This window comes from Pelophylax lessonae, assembly GCF_965119305.1.
Source record: "Pelophylax lessonae genome assembly, chromosome: 5".
Classification (NCBI taxonomy): Eukaryota; Metazoa; Chordata; class Amphibia; order Anura; family Ranidae; genus Pelophylax; species Pelophylax lessonae.
The window spans coordinates 494152734-494172565 of NC_138772.1; the positions used below are offsets into that span (position 1 = coordinate 494152734).

General features: G+C 45.4%; 1 protein-coding gene across 2 annotated transcripts in view; it reads left to right on the forward strand.

Annotated features, from left to right (window-relative positions):
• The window catches only part of OXR1 (oxidation resistance 1), a 957024-nt gene that overhangs the window by 840698 nt on the left and 96494 nt on the right, over window positions 1-19832 (forward strand). For both annotated transcript variants that reach the window (XM_082257928.1, XM_082257929.1), the window contains one exon: window positions 5663-5825. In XM_082257928.1, coding sequence (XP_082114054.1) covers window positions 5663-5825 — 163 coding nt within the window. The remainder of the gene's footprint in view (window positions 1-5662; window positions 5826-19832) is intronic.

Here is a 19832-nt window from a genome sequence, read left to right on the forward strand (position 1 = left end):
GCCTCTGGGGTAAAGCTGTCCACATGGACCATCCTCTGCACAGCCATCTTCATCATCCCTTCCCCGCTGCGCTCCACGAGTGTTTCAAAGTCTCACTTTCAGATCGCTCTACTGCAGGCTATTCTTCCCGTTCACGATTGCAGACTGACAGTGGTGAGAGTCGGTGGTTCAGAAGATGGTCTATGTGGACAGCTTTACCCTAGATGCCTGCATACTTAGGTGTGCCTATTTTAATCACCAACCATGTGAGTTGCTAAATGTTGAACCTTCGTTAAATGTAACCATATTGCTACACTTAGAGGCGCCTCTCATCTCTCTTATATTCTGTAGCTCTGCTAGATTTTGCTTCTAATCCTAATATGCATATTGTGGATGGACATTTTATGGTTACACAACCTATCACATTGCTATAATCTTTGTATATAGACTATAAACTGAAGGACTTGTGGAACGAATCATCTGAGTTTCCATTATTTCTTATGGGGAAATTCGCTTTGATATAAGAGTGCTTTGGATTACAAGCATGCTTCCAGAACTAATTATGCTTGCAATCCAAGGTTTTACTGTATATGGCCAGCCAAAGGCCTCTTTCACACGGGCCCGACAGAGTCCGTTCTGCTCAGCGGGGGGATCGATCCATTCCGCCGATACCCGCTGAGCAGGCGGATGACATATCCGTCTCAGCTCTGTGCGGAGACTGAGCTGTCAGATCCCCGCTGTCCTCTATGGGGAGATCAGACCGCCTGTCCGTTCTCATCCGATCCCATCTGATCCGATCCTCCAGACGGATGGAAAATAGGGTTTCCATCTGTCCGGATTTCATGGACAGGATCGGATCGGAGAGCAGCGGATGTCAGTGGACATGTCACTGCTGACATCCACTGCCCCATAAGGATGCATGGAGCATCCGATCAGGTCCGCCTGAAAAACTGACAGGCGGATCGGATCGCCCGTTTTGAATGGGGCCTTACAGCCTTATTTGTCCTGCCCAATCACATGTCAAATTGCGCCGATGTGAACGGGGGCTTATTGTCAAAGCTTAATTGAACAAGCTGAAATTAGAAGCTGATTGGCTACCATGCACAGCTGTACCAGATTTTCCAGTTTCAGTAAAACAACCCCAATGTCCCTTTCCCTTGGTGTATACTTCAACCTCTAGTGATGATATCAGAAAGTTCTGAGGATACAAGCAATGTGCCGGCTCTGTACAGGCCTTGCACCTGAAACCTCACATTCTTATTAAGAAAGGTATGACTTTATCTTCACAGTTTGTCAGCACATCATCTGCTATTGTGGGTGTGCAGTTGGGGGGGGGGGGGGTGAGTTCTCTTTTAATTAGGCGTTTTTCTTTTTCTCTGTGGCCTTTTCTTTTCACCCCCTAGGAATAGAGCATTTACCGTACATCTTCTTGTTCTATTGGAATTCAATTGTTCCTTGCCTGGAGACCTTTTTGTTCTGACTTGAAGCAGGACTCCTGCGAATGGCAGTTCAACTCTCCATTGACAACTTGGATGTAAACGCTTAGGCTAATAAGGGATTAAGGTGCCTCTAAACTCAGCTGTGTTTGCTGTTTCATCTTGCTTTGCTGCCTGGGAAAAGTGATTGTATTTACATGTGCTTCTTGTATAAAGTCCCAGTGATGGTAGTTTGCCTTTATTTAATTGATCAACAGATTTCCATGACAGCATAACACATCTGACTTTGTATTTAGTTGTTTGCCCGGAGTGCTGCTTTAACATGAATCTGTGGCTAGGCTGTGCGCATTTACTACTTACAGACATTCCTAGACAACAGTAAAGGTCACTGTCAGTGCCGGTTCACACTTCCGCGTGTGCGGCGATCGCATGTAATATAGGAGCGCACTGCTCCTTCATTACATGCGATCGGATGTGCAGTGCGAATTCAGCCATAAACTTTGTATGGCTAAATTCACACTGCACCCGCACAAAAGTCGCACATGAGGCATTTTTTCAGCCGCATCAGGATCGGATCACACAGTGGTTCACACTTGTGCGATCCGATCCTGTGCGAACTGTCAGATCTGTGATATGTGATCAAACTGGGGGTGTCGTTAACATTTCATTGACACCCCCTGCGTATCGCATATGGCAGTGTGAACTGCTAGATGTGCGTTTGCAATGCGGGAAGGCTGCGAATTCCTGAACCACTATGCGATGCGATCCGATCCTGATGCGGCTGAAAAAATGCGTCATGTGCGACTTTTGTGCGGGGGCAGTGCGAATTTAGCCATACAAAGTGTATGGCTGAATTTGCACTGCACATCCGATCGCATGTAATGAAGGAGCAGTGCGCTCCGATATTACATGCGATCGCCTCACACGCGGAAGTGTGAACCGGCACTTACAGGGCACAGATTGTTTCTAAAGACATCCACTCACCTCCCCAGTTATTTTCACATTACTAGAGATCCTGCTTTTCTCCTGCCTCTGCTGCTGCCAAATAGAAAACTCGGTGCCTCGCGGTATAAGAGAATACTTGACACATTCACATTGGCAGTGCAGGGTCTAGCAGCTAATTGTCACATGACAGAAGAGGTGGCGTAACCTCATTGTCTAATTTGCAACACTGCCTACACATTGGATTCCAGTACTGGCTGCAAGGTCACTGGTATTAGGTGGGGAAGGAACTTAAGAAATACACTGTTGTGTCTTTAAAACAATTCCATGCTGAACTCTGTAGCTGCAGGCACTGTGGTGCAATGTGATTTCAATCCACAAAGTTTGCAGCAGAAAATCTCCTCCTCCCAGGTCCTCAGCAATTCAGGTAACCCTGCTCCTTCCTTCCAGCAATCACCTAAGTCACCCTCCCCCCCCCCCCCCCCCACCCCTTTCACACCCCTCAGAGCTTCTTCTCTGTGTTTACATCAGAGATTGAAAGGTTGGTGATTTGTTGTTGGTAAGGAGCATGGTGTTATACTTACCTGCTCTGTGCACTGGTGTTGCACAGAGCAACCCTGAATCTCCTCTTTTCAGATTCTCGGCTGCCACTTCTGGCTCCTCTTCATTAGCGTGTGATCACCATAGAAGGCGGCTTCCTATGGGGTGCACTCGCACGGGCTTGCTCCCGAGCCATCATGTCTACTTCTATGGACACAGACAGCGTGGCTCAGCCCCACCACCTGCTCCCTCATAACAGAATTGAATTAAGCCAATGGCTCTCACTACTATAAATCTCCCCAGTGAGGAGGGAGAGTGCCGCTGCTCTCGTGCACATTGCTGGATTGAGAGTAGGTTTAGGTAAGTAAAAGGAGGGGCTGGGGATCCTTTGGCACAGAAGGTTTTTACCATAATGCGTTGAATGGGTAAGGTAAAAAAAACCTTAACATTTTAGGACCACTTTGTATTTCAATGTTTTTATTGAAAGCCATACAAGTACAATAGTAGAAATGTCACATAAAAGGTAACCTAAGTTCCTCAGGTTGCCATAACAATAAGAACAAGAATACATCAGTGATGCTTAGAAGAATGATCTAATAAATCATCAGATACCGAAATCTTAACACCACAGATCCCTCTGGTAGGCACCCTACATAATTAGTAAGGTTGAAAAAAGACACAAGTCAATCTTGTTCAAGCAATAAAAAAAAACAAATTAGAACCACATTGGACCAGAAGAGCATCAAGACATATTGCAGCATTTGCTTTAGGAAATTCATTGTAAATAGCAATTTTAATGGTAGGGGGAAGTGGGGGTGGGGAAGGGGGGATGGGATGGGAAATAATAGGGAACACCCAATAGTCAAATTCCTGAGCGTATAATCGTAATAATGGCAAAGCAATATTATTTGAGTCGCCAAAAAGTGGAGAGGTAATCGAAAACTGAGAAAAAAGAACAGAAAAGGAAAAAACAATAAATAAAAGATCAAAAAGGAGGGTCAACTAGGGACTCTCTAAGAAACAGACAAGAATTGAATCCACTGGTCCCACGTTTTGTCAAATTTTTTGGTGTTGCTGCGGAGAATACAGGTAAGTTTGTCATTAACCACGATCCAATTAAGCTTACTTTTGACATAATCAAGTGGTACCACCGACACTTGACTCCAATATTTGGCTATAGCAATTTAGAACCACACTAAATGCTTGTGCTGTGAAGGTTGAGGATGTCTTGTTCCACAGTGCCTGCAGTAACATAGATAGGTCAATAGGGGCTTGGATATGAAGACAAACGGCTAAATTCACAGCTCAGATATGGTAATGTCTTCTGTACCAAAAAAAAATACATTTTGTTTTGGCTAGTTTTCAAATCCAGATATCAATGTAAAGCAGGCAGGAAGGATAAATTACTCACAGGTAGTAAGGGTGACCGATTCAGAACCTGCGCATAAAAATATTCATAATGTCTGTGTTCATCTTTTAAACTGTACCTGTGAAGGTCTTGCTTTTGATGATAAAGAAATAATTAGAATCAAGCGCCAAGGAGGTCTAGGGCTGTCTAAACAGATTTAGGGCTCTTTCACACAGGCGGCCTGTTCAGATCTACCTGTCCGTTTTTTTGGCGGATCTGATCGGTCCCCCCATGCATCCCTATGGGGTATCGGATGTCAGCGAAGACATGTCCGCTGACATCCGCTCCGATACGTCAAATCTGGATGGATGGAAACCCTATTTTCCATCCGTCCAGCGGATGGGATGGGATCAGATGAGAGCAGACCGACGGTCCGTTTCCATACGATTCCCCCATAGAGATAAAAGGGGACCTGACAGCTCTGTCTCTGCACACAGCATGGAGAACAGCTGTCATCCTCCTGCTCAGCGGGGGATCGGCGGATCGATCCCCCGCTGAGAAAAACTGAGTCCGTCTGATGGACGGACTGTGTGAAAGGGCCCTTAAAGTTGCTGCCAATTGTCTACAAAAAAGTGCAGTGATACAATAAACCAAGATATAAAAATCGGTACAACTGTACAAGTAAATATGTGTCCTACATGTATAAATTGCTTAGATAATATAAATATTAAATACAAAAAAGTGCACAGTGTTAAATGATAAGTGATTACAATATACACACACAAGAAACTATATGCATGTGATCAAACATGAATAGTTAAAATAAATTATGCAAAAAATGTGTTTTACCATGAACTGATAGAATGATCTGTGCAAAATACCGCACAGAATATTAGAGTTAATTTGTGCAATGTCGCTGAATAAATAAATTATCCACAATTCATAACAAGATCAATATAAAAATATATATATATATATATATAAAAAAAAAATGATTCCATAAAAAGTAGATTAAATAAATTAAATCAAATAAATAGTGATCCACAGAAGTCCCAAGGCAAAGTCCAATAAAGTGCATGAATAAAAATTGTGCAAAATGTGCAAACTGTGTGACTTGTATTTAATATTTATATTTTCTATGTAATTTATACATGTATAATTAGTTATGCTCTTGTCACTTTAGGACACATATTTACTTGTACAGTTGCGCCGATTTTTATATCAAGGTCTTGCTTTTGTCAGGTGAAGCTGTCCACTTGCTGGTCGGCTCTGATTATTTTTATTCTGATGGTCTTCTTGTAGAATCTTCTATCTGCTCGTATTCTTCTTTTCCTAATCTGACAGGTTCACTTCCATAGCATACCTCTACTTCTCCTTCCTTTGACAGTAACCTCTTACTGGCTTATGCTTTGTACAGGACAGATCACCTTTACTCGTTCTTCATTCAGTGGAGTCCAGAGATATACGCTGAAGAGATTGGGGAATCCTCTCGAGAGCCGGGCTTTGTTGTGGTTAAAAGGAATGAAGAGCCTGAGAGCTCCGAAGGATCCACAAATGACTCCGCTACACGATTGTGGGAGGTAGGTGGTAAAGTTCATATCTACTCAATACATTCCTAATTACCTCTGCTTATCGCTTTAGGCTTTCATTTGTTACTTTGAGGTTCAGAGTACTCTGGATTTTATTAGTGCTCTAATTTATGTCTGTTGGAATGCTATTGTCAGTGTCTCAATGTTTGTATATAAATATCTAGCCGTGGCGGCCAATCACGATCATAAGCCACACGTGTCTCATGTCCTAAATGTTTTCTTATATTATGGTTTAGTAAAATCGGCAAGCTAATGCGTTATGTTCTTATATATCTATGTGCATTAAAGTGGGCATGTATTTCCCCTTTTAGGACAAAGTAATGGCGCTTTTCCACTGCATGGAACCGAACGGTTCGGTTCGCTTTTGTGCTTTTCCACTGCTGGTACCGCATGGTATGGTGTAGGAACGGTTCGGTACTGTACGGTACAGCGGCGCTTTTCCACTGCATGGAACCGAATGGTACGGCTCTCAAAAACAGTGCCACCTCGATTGTGGTTCCAAGAGGTACCATAACCGGTACCATATCCCACAATCCTTTGCACGCAGTCACTACTAGCCACTGATTGGTCAGAGAATCCCACCCACTCCGTTGTTATCCCACCCACTTAACTTTAGTACTATAGTAGAAAAGCAAACCATAACGTACCGTACCGAACCGTTCCAACACCGTACCATGCGGTACCAGCAGTGGAAAAGCAAACAGGGCTAAGTAGGGCCAAGTAGAGCCGAGCCGGTACTTGCAGTGGAAAAGTGCCATAATAGGTTTGCTTGATAAACTTCTCTGCTTATACTTTCCACAGGTCCCCCCCCCCCCCCCCCCCTACATCCTGTACATCCAACCTAACCCAGTAAGGGATCCAGTACTTCTGGCTATGGGGATCATGTGACTCTCTTCCCTTCCTGGGTACAGTGCAGGGCACCTTAGTGGCCAATCGTCTGCCCTGAGGGTTTGGTGGTGGTAGGGGGTCCTTAGCTTGTGCAAGATCCAACCAGACAGGTGAACAGTGCAGCGGGGGAACACTGGGAAAGAAAAGGCATCAGGATGAATGGAGGGAATTTATTAGGTGAACCTATTACTTTGCCCCAAGGTACATAGGCTCGATTCACTCTGCTGTGACCCTAAAGTCGTGCATCTTCCAATGAGACTTTGCATTGCGACTTGATGGGACTTCAATGTAACTTTGGCAAACCACAACAATACAGACCGTGACAAATATTGAACTTACAAACCCTCTGAAGTCACAGCCAAAGCTGCAAAGATAAGACAAAGCAACGACTTTCTTGCAACTTTTGTGATTTCTACATTGCAGTCTAATGCCTCGTACACACGCATCGATTATTGGCCAACCGATCGTCCGACTTTTGCCCAGTGTTGTTGTGTTGGTTGGAATGTGCCTAGACTGCACACGAATTTTCTTGGCCAACAAAAATCAACTTCAGAAGTGATGTCATGTGATGGTTGACTTTCCGTGTGTTTTTTCTTCTCTGAGCATGCCCAGTCTTGCTCATCAGATTTTTGTCTGCCGAAATCTGTACTGACTGACGGAAAATCGGCCATTGTGTTGACGGCCAACAAAAATTTTATAGCCTGCACACCAGATTTTCTCTGTCGCTCATTGACAGACGTAGTCCTCGTTGATTAATAACAACTCATGTTATACTGCCCTCTACAGGAGTAGGACTAGACAGGAAAGAAAACGTTCTGGCCACACCCTAGGGGCAGTCCCAGAGGGTATATCCTCTCACTTCCTGCTACAGCAAATCAGTTTTTTCTGTCTAGTTAGGAGTAAGGACCTAGATGCCTTGCTAGGATCTTCGGTCCTGGCAGGATTTTTTTTCTTAGAAAGATTTTTTAGACAGCTTTTTTCTCCAGTGTTCCTGTGAGATCTTCAAGCAAGCAAGCTGTAACTGGGCAACGGGCTGGATGTTGAGATCCAGTGGTCACCCCAGTTCAGCCTACGAGCGCGTGCAGGCCATAGCTCCGCGCTGGGTCGGCCGCGACATAGTCCCACTGGACGGGGACTGACCCTGCGAGTTAAACGTCTCGCTTGAACGCCAATGACCAAGAGTCACGGCGTCCGTACTGGTCGACGGCCCCCCCACCCCGGTGGAGAGGGGTTCTGTCAGGAGTGGCGCCCGCCTGGTTCCGGTACGGTGAGTAGTATGTTCCCCCTTTCCCCCTGACGGGTTTGTGGTGAACGCGGGCCCCTCTCTGGAATGGTAGGATGGGTTTCCCCTCTATCCTATACAGGTCACAGATCCCCCAATTTGAGTGTGATTTTTGTGAACAGAAACCAGGAGGCTTGGTTTGGGAGCTGACTATCTAATGTCATTTTAAAACTGTAAAGGTGACTTAAGTCAGTGGCAGTACTAGATGGGCATTACTAATGAAGCAAGAGGTATCTTACCTGTCAGAGGTGTTCACAGGGCGATGCCTATGCCTGAATCACTGCAGTCCAGATCGCCATTCCTTCAGCAAGGGCAGAGTGCTGCCTTCCGACGGCCCACGGACCGCATGCGGCCCGCCAGGGTCCGGTACCGCCGGCCAGGCTTATCACCATCAGGGTGAAGGTTGTGGGGCCGAGATACTCCCGCAGGCGAACATAGAATCCTGTACAGGCCGCCGCCATTGTCTGGCAGATCGCACGAGACTGCCATATTGGCTTAGCCTCGTGTCTCCAGCATGGGGGCGGCCATGTTTGAGGTGACCAAACACCTCATGGAGCCAGGGGGAGGCGCCGGAAGGTGTGTTAAGGGGCGGAGCCGCCTCCTTTACCCAGGAAAAAGGGCCAAAGACTTCCTGTCTGTAACAGGACAGCCCTGAGCAAGCTGATAGAAAACTTCTGTGCATCAGGGATGAGCCTTGGGGTCTCTCTCTCTCTCTGTGGGGTCCAAAAAGGATTAAGGGTCGGAATCCTCCGTTCCCTGTTAAGGCGCACTCTACTCGGGCGCCTAGTGTTTCCTGGGTCTTCCGCCATCAGGCGTCAGCGATCCAGGTTTTCAAGGCGATGACTTGATCGTCGGTTCATACCTTTTACATCATTTTATAAAGTTGATGTGATGGCATCGTCAGATGCCTCTTTTGGCCGCAAGGTTCTGCAGGCCGCAATCTGAGGAGACTGTTGGTCTATCTCAAGGGTTTGTTGGGTTTTTCACTTAGGTCTCATCTTTTTGCTCGATGAGTCCTTGATGCTTCTGGTTGGCTCCGGTTGGGCCTTCTGGATTTTGATTTCTGTTAGCCCACCCCTCATTTGTGGTACTGCTTTGGGACGTCCCGAGTTGTTATTAATCAACGAGGACTACGTCTGTCAATGAGCGACAGAGAAAAATGGATTTTTGTAAAATCTTACCGTAAAATCCTTTTCTCTTAAGCTCATTGACAGACGTAGTACCCGCCCCTCTGTTTTTGAGTTGGGTTGGGTTAAATTCTCTAAACACTGCTTTGTGACATAACTGATTTGCTGTAGCAGGAAGTGAGAGGATATACCCTCGGGGACTGCCCCTAGGTTGTGGCCAGAACGTTTTCTTTCCGGTCTAGTCCTACTCCTGTAGAGGGCAGTATAACCCGAGTTGTTATTAATCAACGAGGACTACGTCTGTCAATGAGCTTAAGAGAAAAGGATTTTACGGTAAGATTTTACAAAAATCCATTTTTATTCGGCCGAAAAGTCGGAGTCGGTTGTTGAAAGCATCATACTAACAAGCCGAAAATCGGCCGATCGGACGTTGGCCAAAAATTCCCGGCCAATAATCGATGTGTGTGTACGAGGCTTAAGGCACTCATGTGACAAGGAAGGCGTAGAAAAGCAGTGCAGGAACTATTTATTTATTTTTTTTTGCTGCAATTTGATTTGCAGCAATTAATGACACCCACCAAAATGTTTTTTTGACTTGTCCTGTGACTTTGTCTCACACGTCACAGCAAGTCGCATGAGAGGTCGCAGTAGTGTGAACCAGGGCTAAATGTCCAGCTGTATATATAGTGTACTCGGTAAAGCAGAAGTTGATAACCTAGCTTTTGAGGTGTCCAGGGGGCTCTGGTGTCCGCCACTGAACATAGAAATATAGGAGCTGCAGTTGGTGACCGCTGCAGGCTCCGGGGTGCTCACCCTGATCTTGCCTTCACTACCTAGTGAGTGTATGACCTGAAACAAGCATGCAGCCAGTAAAGGCAGAACTCCCATCCTGAAAACATGTTCTGGATCAATTGCTCACTAGGTAGTAAGGCTGACAGACTCAGAACTTGCACATAAAGATATTAACAATGTCTGTGTTCACATCCTGATCTCACAGGTACATTTGAACAGATGAAGGTCTTGCGTTTGTCAGGTGAAGCTGTCCACTTGCTGGTTGGCTCTGATTCTCATTCTGATGTTCATCTTGTAGAATCTTCCATCTACTAGTATTCTTCTTTTCTCTCTCCTAATCTGATGCTTTACTTATATAGTCAAGTTTGTCTGAATATTGCCCTGTGTGCTTCTCAGAGCAGTGTGACCAGAGGCTGCAGGGCCCACAGGAAGCAATGTTAGAAACTTGCTGGATCTGGATGGAAATATACACAATAAAGGAACCTATTAAACGTATAGTAAAGGTAAACTGAGTGGACTTCTGTGTTACCAAGTTTCAGTGTTTTCAAGATAGCGTTCAAGTTATGGTTATATTCAAGTTAGGTTTTATTTTCCTGCCTTGATTTTTTATTTTTTTTAATTGTAAACCTGTAACCTGGTGCTATAATATAAAATAACACTATGATTGTTAGCGTGTGCACATGCACCATAAACCTAGGTTTACACCAGAATGCGGTTGAGGAAAGCCACGGTCTGTGTGCGTTTCCTGTACTGCATTCAAGACGCACTGCTCTTTGCGCTCTGCACCAGATCGCATGGTACAAAACTGCCATACAATTTAGTTGCCCTACAGTTCCAACATTGGTGCATGCATAATTTTGGTTTGATGCCATGCAATTTGAGACCATTGAAAACGAATGTGCTTTAATCGCACCACTTTGAGTCGCATGTAAATTGCACAGGAATGAAGTGCAGTTCTCAGATGCTTTATATGTGAACTGAGGCTAGAGCTAGCCCACCTCTCCAGTGAACAGAGGAGGATACTGTGTGGATTTCACTTTTTTAAAGCTGGGTACAGATGGATCGAAAATCCGTCCCTGCTGAACTGGCGAATAGACCAATCCGTGTGTAGCCCTCCTAGTTGGAAAGAAGCTGATTTGTTCTGCTGGAAAAACCTCCTTCAGTCAGCGGTATGCAGCCAATAGCTGCAGTGCTGATTAGTGTAGAGGAGTTACCGCTATCAGAATACAATAGCACAAGGGGGAGATTCCTGCATACACCTAGCTTGTGTGGATACAGGTTTTTTTTTTTTTTCTTGTTGAGCCCGCTGGTTGAACAAAAAAAAAAAATAATAATTTGTGTGCACTCAGCTTAGTTTTAGGGCAATGGCTTTTCCATGTGACATTGCTTGGATCTGGCTGTAGGCAGTTACCAATAGGGCTTATTTTCAGCAGGAACGCGGGAGAACGCAGTTCTGGCACCTCCAGTACTAATTGTATGTAATGGCAAAGCGTACGGAGGTGTGCTCAAGAGTCTATTGATGCTGGGGAATCTATTGTTGCTGGAGTGGATCTATTTTTGCATAGGAAGGGGATCTATTGTTTCTGGGGAGGGCTTCTGTTGCTCGTGGGAGATGTGTTGTGGCTGAGGGTGGGTCTTATGTTGCTGGGGGGGTCAATCATTGCTGGGAGGGATCTACTGTTGAGGGAGGGGTCTTTGTTGCTAACTGCTGGAGGGTCTACTGATGCTGGCTGCTGGGGAATCTATTGTTGCTAGAGGGAATCTATTTTTGCAGGGGGGGGGGGGGTTATTGTTGCTGGGGAGGTCGATTGTTGCTGGTGTGGGATCTTTTGTTGCTGGGGAGGAGGTCTTATTTGCAGGGGGTTCCTGGAAGGCATCTACTGTTGAGGTAGGGGTCTAATGTAGCTGGCTGTTGAGAGTCCATTGTTGCTGGGGAAGATCTATTTTCGCTGGGGGTGTCCATTGTTGCTAGATCTATTTTACTGCCTTTCTTGTTAATCATTAACACATTCCATACAAAATACTTAGCACCACTAAATGATACTTGGTTCTGTATCCTCTAAAAGGGTGGTACTGGGAGGTGGGTAAGGGGTGAAACAAAAGAATGGTGCTTGGAGGTGGGTAAGGGGCGGAGTCAATAGATGACTCGGAAGGAAGGAGTTCCTGCACCTATTCTCTGAGGAAAAAAGTCCTGGTTTCCAAGCTCTGCATTCTGTGGGTAAGGTATTCATACTTCAGATTTGTGGTTTCCCTTCCTCCGCGCTTCAGAGCTCCAAGCAGGAAGAGAAACTGGTTATGCAGGTGCGGTGTAAAGGAGAGACTGATGGGGTGGCTGGAATGCCATGTTACAGCTGTGGCTACACTAGAAGGGTACTCCATGGTGCCGGCCAAGTGTAGGGGGTTGGTGGCTGCTGTGCAGGATTTGTGGTTGAGCAGGAAAGCTGAGAGCAAAGTCTGCATAGCACTCCAGCACCCTTTTCCAAGGAACCTCAAGTCTTGCACATATCTATGCTCTTCTAGGATTTTCTGCGTGGCATGCTGGGAGCCACACCGCCACCACTACAGAAATCTCCAACCATGTGCACAAGAGTCGCAATTCATCCCATTGGTGACCCCTATCTATTATGAGCCCCAATGGTAGGTGGCCTCCCCATAGGAATGACTAGAGATAACATGCATTAATGTGTGCTGTGCTGCAAAAATGCAGCATGCATTGAATTTTTATGCATTGCGTTCCTTTGCAACCCATTTATGTTGCCTAATGCAACATGCCTCAAAAAAGCATAGAGTGGTGAGGGGTTCAAACCTCTGTTAAGTTTTCATTGATGTCTGTGTCCCCATTAAAGTGGAACTAAAAACTAAAAAAAGGGCCAACAGGCAGAATCTTTAATACATTATTGCATTTAATGCAATACATGCTTTGTCTCATCTGCGTTAAAGTTACCTACCTACCTTTCTGCCCATGTGCAGTGAGCTGCTCATGCACATCTCACTGTAGAAGTTCAGCAATGCCTAAACTGGCTGAACTCCCTCACATTACAACACAAGAAAACTCACCTGAGCTCTACCCCTGTATTGGAATATGTATGAGTGGAGTTGGTGCACTGGCAAAGTCGTTCACTACAAATCTATAGTAGAAAAGATAAACCAGCAACCCAATAGCCTCTTCATTCAAAGGATTTTGATTTTAGCTCAACAGCGATATTAGGATCCAATACACTGCTAATGCCTTTCGGCCAAAGCCTTCCACATAGCATTGGATCCTATTATCACTGTTGTGCTAAATTAAAAATCCTTTGAATGAAGAAGCTACTGGGTTGCCAGCTTATCTTTTCTACTGTGGATTTGCAGTAATTTCACATTAGCCTGGCCAAAGGAAGTGGCCGGCAGCTGATACCCGGAAGCTGGCCGCTCAAATATGTCAGCGACCTGGCGGTGAGTTCCAGGACAGTGCATTGCTAGAGCCAATGTGCGTATACAGAATGACTCTATAGTTGTCCTGTTCAGCAGTGTCACTGGCAATGAAAGTGAGAGTTTATCCAACATTTTGAGCTGCCATCAGACCTGGAATAGAGATGAAATCTTCCAATGTGGGCCCTTGTTCCCATTAGAGATCGACCGATTATCGGCAAAACCGAAATATCAAGGGGCGATATGCACTTTCCCCGATATATCGAAATCGGCCACCAAGGTGACCGATATTGCCGATATTTCAGGAAAGTGCTTGTACCGGAGTGATGCCTGCAGCTTAAGGCATCACCCCGGTACCGGCGTCCATAGCCGACGTAATGTAATGACAACCGATGCGGCTGAGAAGCCACCTTCCGCGGCTCGCTCGGGTCTCCTGTCCCACCGGGAGACCCCCGGACAACCAGCCTGCACGGCTGCCGAAGACCCAATCAAAGCCACATTCGGCTCTGATCGGGTCTCCATGTAAAAAACCCGGAAGTGATGTCATGAGTGACATCACTTCCGGGTACTGTGTGGCGCCAGATTAAAAAAATGACAGCATTCAAAACAGCCAAACTTGGCGTTTTGAACGCTTTTTTTTTTTTTTTTTTAAACAAATTTTATTGGGTTTTCAAGTGCAGAGGAGGGGTTTGGGGTCTTTTCAGTCTTTCCTCTACCTGTCAAATAAAGAAAATTGAAAAAAAAAAAAATTTGTACGAAAATATCGGCCGATACCGATATGAATTGGCCAAAATATCGGTATTGGCAATGAAAAACCGATATCGGTCGATCACTAGTTCCCATGTTAACCATCTTATAGGGGAAATCCCTCATATTGAATAGATATTCTCTCACTTCCTGTTCAGTCTGCAGGACAGTGAAAAGAAATCTCTCTGAGATACAGAAGGCATTAAAAAATAATGGACAGCAGTTGTAACCCTTCACTACCTTATACAAAAAGAGATTCTGCTTTAGTAATACTTTAAGGCCATTATTAGACCATTAGGACACTGAGCGATTGGTAAGGTAGATGTTGGGTCAAAAGGTCTTTGTGACACCCAGCAGTATTCTGTCTTCTATAGTCACAAAGTACAATTCTGATAATTCCCAGCAAAGCATCTGACAGCCTGCACACTCCCCTGAGTCGTCATACCCTGGGGTCAGCTTGTTAGCATAGTTTTCAGCCACACCTCATGGCTGTCTCCCTCTGGCTCCTTTATCTGAGTGTATACCATGAAAAGTGTTTTAAAGGATATTTGTGCTGAGAGAGGCTGTCTGACCTCTATGGAAATCACCCTGTTATAAAACTCCGGGTCACCTGGAAGTTCATTCTGAAATTATGCTTGTTTCCGGTATTTGACTCAAAGTGCACTGCCCTACATCTTACTGACCCCTGTACAAATGCCCTACATCTTACTGACACCTGTACAAATGCCCTACATCTTACTGACCCCTGTACAACTGCCCTACATCTTACTGATCCCTGTACACTGCCCTGCATCTTACTGACCCCTGTACACTGCCCTACATACTACTGACCCCCTATACAACTACCCTACATCTTACTGACCCCTGTACAACTGCCCTACATCTTACTGACCCCTGTACACTGCCCTACATCTTACTGACCCCCTGTACACTGCCCTACATCTTACTGACCCCTGTACAACTGCCCTACATACTACTGACCCCTGTACACTGCCCTACATACTACTGACCCCTGTACACTGCCCTACATCTTACTGAACCCTGTACACTGCCCTACATCTTACTGACCCCTGTACACTGCCCTACATACTACTGACCCCTGTACACTGCCCTACATCTTACTGAACCCTGTACATTGCCCTACATCTTACTGACCCCTGTACAACTGCCCTACATCTTAATGACCCCTGTACATTGCCCTACATCTTACTGACCCCTGTACAACTGCCCTACATCTTACTGACCCCTGTACAACTGCCCTACATCTTACTGACCCCTGTACAACTGCCCTACATACTACTGACCCTATACACTGCCCTACATACTACCGACCCCCTGTACAACTGCCCTACATAATACTTACCCCTGTACAACTGCCATGCATAATACTGACCCCTGTACAACTGCCCTACATAATACTGATCCCTGTACAACTGCCCTACATAATACTGACCCCTGTACACTGCCCTACATAATACTGACCCCTGTACACTGCCCTACATACTTACTGACCCCTGTACATTGCCCTACATCTTACTGACCCCTGTACAACTGCCCTACATCTTACTGACCACTGTACAATTACCCTACATCTTACTGACACCTGAACAACTGCCCTACATCTTACTGACCCCTGTACAACTGCCCTACATCTTACTGACCCCTGTACAACTGCCCTACATCTTACTGACCCCTGTACAACGGCCCTACATCTTACTGGCCCCTGTACACTGACCTACATCTTACTGACCCCTGTACAACTGCCCTACATCTTACTAACCCCTGTACAACTGCCCTACATCTTACTGACCCCTGTACAACTGCCCTACATCTTACTGACCCCTGTACAACTTCCCTACATCTTACTGACCCTGTACACTGCCCTACATCTTACTGACACCTGTACAACTGCCCTACATCTTACTGACTCCTGTACAACTGCACTACGTCTTACTGACCCCTGTACAACTGCCCTACATCTTACTGACCCCTGTACAACTGCCCTACATCTTACTGGCCCCTGTACACTGACCTACATCTTACTGACCCCTGTACAACTGCCCTACATCTTACTAACCCCTGTACAACTGCCCTACATCTTACTGACCCCTGTACAACTGCCCTACATCTTACTGACCCCTATACAACTGCCCTACATCTTACTGACCCCTGTACAACTGCCCTACATCTTACTGACCCCTGTACAACTGCCCTACATCTTACTGACCCCTGTACAACTGCCCTACATCTTACTGACCCCTGTACAACTGCCCTACATCTTACTGAACCCTGTACAACGGCCCTACATCTTACTGACCCCTGTACAACGGCCCTACATCTTACTGACCCCTGTACAACGGCCCTACATCTTACTGACCCCTGTACAACGGCCCTACATCTTACTGACCCCTGTACAACTGCCCTACATCTTACTGACCCCTGTACAACTGCCCTACATCTTACTGACCCCTGTACAATGGCCCTACATCTTACTGACCCCTGTACAACGGCCCTACATCTTACTGAACCCTGTACAACGGCCCTACATCTTACTGACCCCTGTACAACGGCCCTACATCTTACTGACCCCTGTACAACTGCCCTACATCTTACTGACCCCTGTACAACTGCCCTACATCTTACTGACCCCTGTACAACTGCCCTACATCTTACTGACCCCTGTACAACTGCCCTACATCTTACTGACCCCTGTACAACTGCCCTACATCTTACTGACCCCTGTACAACGGCCCTACATCTTACCGACCCCTGTACACTGCCCTACATCTTACTTACCCCTGTACAACTTCCTTACATCTTTCTGACCCCAGTACACTGCCCTACATCTTACTGACCCTGTACACTGCCCTACATACTACCGACCCTCTGTACAACTGCCCTACATCTTACTGACCCCTGTACACTGCCCTACATACTACTGACCCCTGTACACTGCCCTACATCTAACTGACCCCTGTGCACTGCCCTACCTCTTGCTGACCCCTGTGCACTTCCCCACGTCTTACTGAACCCATTTATACTGCCCTATGTCTTACTGACCTCTGCATTGTCCTGACAAAAATGAATGCTGTTCTTACCAAGCTGAACTTTACCCAACCAGCCAGCTTGATCAGAACTTGGAACAGTCAGCCAGGCCAGGACCCAGACCAGTCAGTCAGGCAGGCAGGCAGGTAGGCAAGAACTTAGCCCAGCCAGCCAGTCTAAAGTACCAGCGGTTCTGCCTTCACTGTGGACTCCTGCATCAGACGTGAACAAATACTCTCAAGACATGAAAAAAATTGAAAACCTAAGCGAATACCAAGTTTCTTAGTGGAGTTACCTTTTAAGGTAGGTTAAAGGATAAGTTCACAAAAAAAATAATAAATGCTTGTAAAAAATGTGCATTTATTTTTTTTCTCAGGAGCCTGTAAAGCTTGGCCCAATGATCAGCAGACTGTGGGTGCAGTGTCATGCTCCTGCAGACTATCGTTACAGCTATCTGCTTGTACCTCCTGTACGGCCATTCAGTTACTAAAGTCCAGGAAGTTTAATGAACTACAAGAGCGCTCACCAGCAAGCTCTGTTCATTCATTCATTCATTCATTCATCTCACCTCTCAAAGGCTGTCTACCCCTGCTTTAAAGCATAGCCAGAAATTGCTGGAAAATTGCTCTAGTTTTATGTTTTTATGCATAGCAGAACTTGTATCAAGCCTTGTGCCTTTGGGGTTGTGAGTGTCGCTTTGTGACCCATTCCTCGCCTTTTTCTCCTTGCATCCATATTGGACAAACATGTAGCTCTTTCTTGCCTTGGAAGAGGATTGCAGTGTGTTACTTAGATTTGGCTTGAGTGATGGTTATGGAATTCATAGGCGTAGGGAAATTTCAATAATATTTAGCTTGTGTCCCTCAGAATGTTGTAAATGCAATTACTGACCTTCTCCGAGTTTATTGAAGTCATTTGGAAATGTTCCCCTCGGACAGAAGGGATGTTTTTGTTTTTGTGAAGGTCCATTGTCTTCCTCTGATTAGTGCAGCAATAGCCGTGTAATCTGATTATGGTAAGTGGTTGGGTAATGGCAATGTACGCTTATGGAAAGACAGAGACACAAGTCCCCAGTGCTTCCAGAGCTGCAGCTAGCTCTGTTAAAGTGTACTTGTCACGTATGTACAGTGAAGGGAGACTTTTTCTAGATTTTATAAAAAAAAAAAAAAAAATCAACCATCAATTCACAATATTTTTTTTACAGGTATTTATATAGTGCCAACAATTTACACAACATTTTACATATTGTACACTCACATCAGTCCCTGCCCCCCAAGGAGCTTACAATCTATGGCCCCAATTTCACATACATACACTGACATACAAACTAGGGCCAATATAGACAGGAGCCAACTATCCTGTCTATATTTTTGGAGGGTGGAAACCCAAGTAGGCACAGGGAGAACATGCAAATGCCATGCATAAAGTGTCCTAGCTGGGATTTGAACAGGGGGACCCAGTGCTGTAAAGGATAAGTGCCAACCACTAAGGCTAAGCATACTTGTTTAGATTTCCAGTGGATTAGAGATTTGAACAGAGGACCCTGGTGCTGTAAAGCAGTGGTCCTCAACTCCGGTCCTCGGGGCCCACTAACAGGCCAGGTTTGCAAGATAACTAAATGACATCCCAGGTGATCTCATTTGCTGTTCAGTGATTGCAGTATTCTAGTTTGCATCTCCCCAAGGTAATATTTAAAATCTGGCCTGTTAGTGGGCCCCGAGGACCGGAGTTGAGGACCACTGCTGTAAAGGATGAGTGCCATCCACTAAGGCTAGCCATACATGTTTAGATTTCCAATGAATTGGATTAGAGATTTGAACAGAGGACCCCAGTGATGCAAATCAGAAGTGCCAACCACTAAGGCTAAGCATACTTGTTTAGATTTCCAATTGATCCCTCCATCCATGATGTATAATGTGGATGGGAGGATCTATTCAAAATCTAAACATGTATGGCTAGCCTTCTCAGCTAGCACTTCTGTTTTCCAGCTCTGGGATCCTTGGTTCCAATCCGGAATCCATTAGAAATCGGCACTGCCTGTTGAATTCTGAGAGCTGCTGCTCCTGCGGTTATCAGAATACCTGAACAGTGATTGCATTTTATTAGTAACTGTCTGGCCGTTGATTTTCCACCTGGCTCCTTAGCCAAAAGTTGATTGCAAAATCTTCTTTTATTGAGTGGTACTGACAAGTCCACCCACGGCTTGAGTTTTGGCCATTACAGAAGGAATCAGACATAATTCAAGCTGTATATGGTGGGCTTAAGCTACTATGCTGCCCATGTTGGTGACATTTGTCGTATTGTGGCTGGGAGATTCTTAGATGGGTTGGGGTCTCACTCATGGGCAGAGGCCATCTGAAAGCCTTCCTAGGAGCAGGAAACCGACCTCTTTTATATATCTCGATCTTCGTACAACGTTCCTTCCTACCGATGCATTTCTTGGCATTGGACACACCTTGGATTGTATATGCGCTATTTTGGGGCCTAATGCACAATAGTGTTCAGGTCCTTAAGGCAAACATTTATTGAACATGTCTGAATACAAATGGTGGTTATCTGTGTTCAGAACTGTTTACAAATGTTTAACTTTTACCAAATCAAGAAAAAAATTGCATTTGCAGTTCGTTTGGTGTTGATTTTGCAGAAAATGTATTTGGATGCATGTAAAGAACTTTCTATATATCCAAACTGATCATCTTCAGGGGG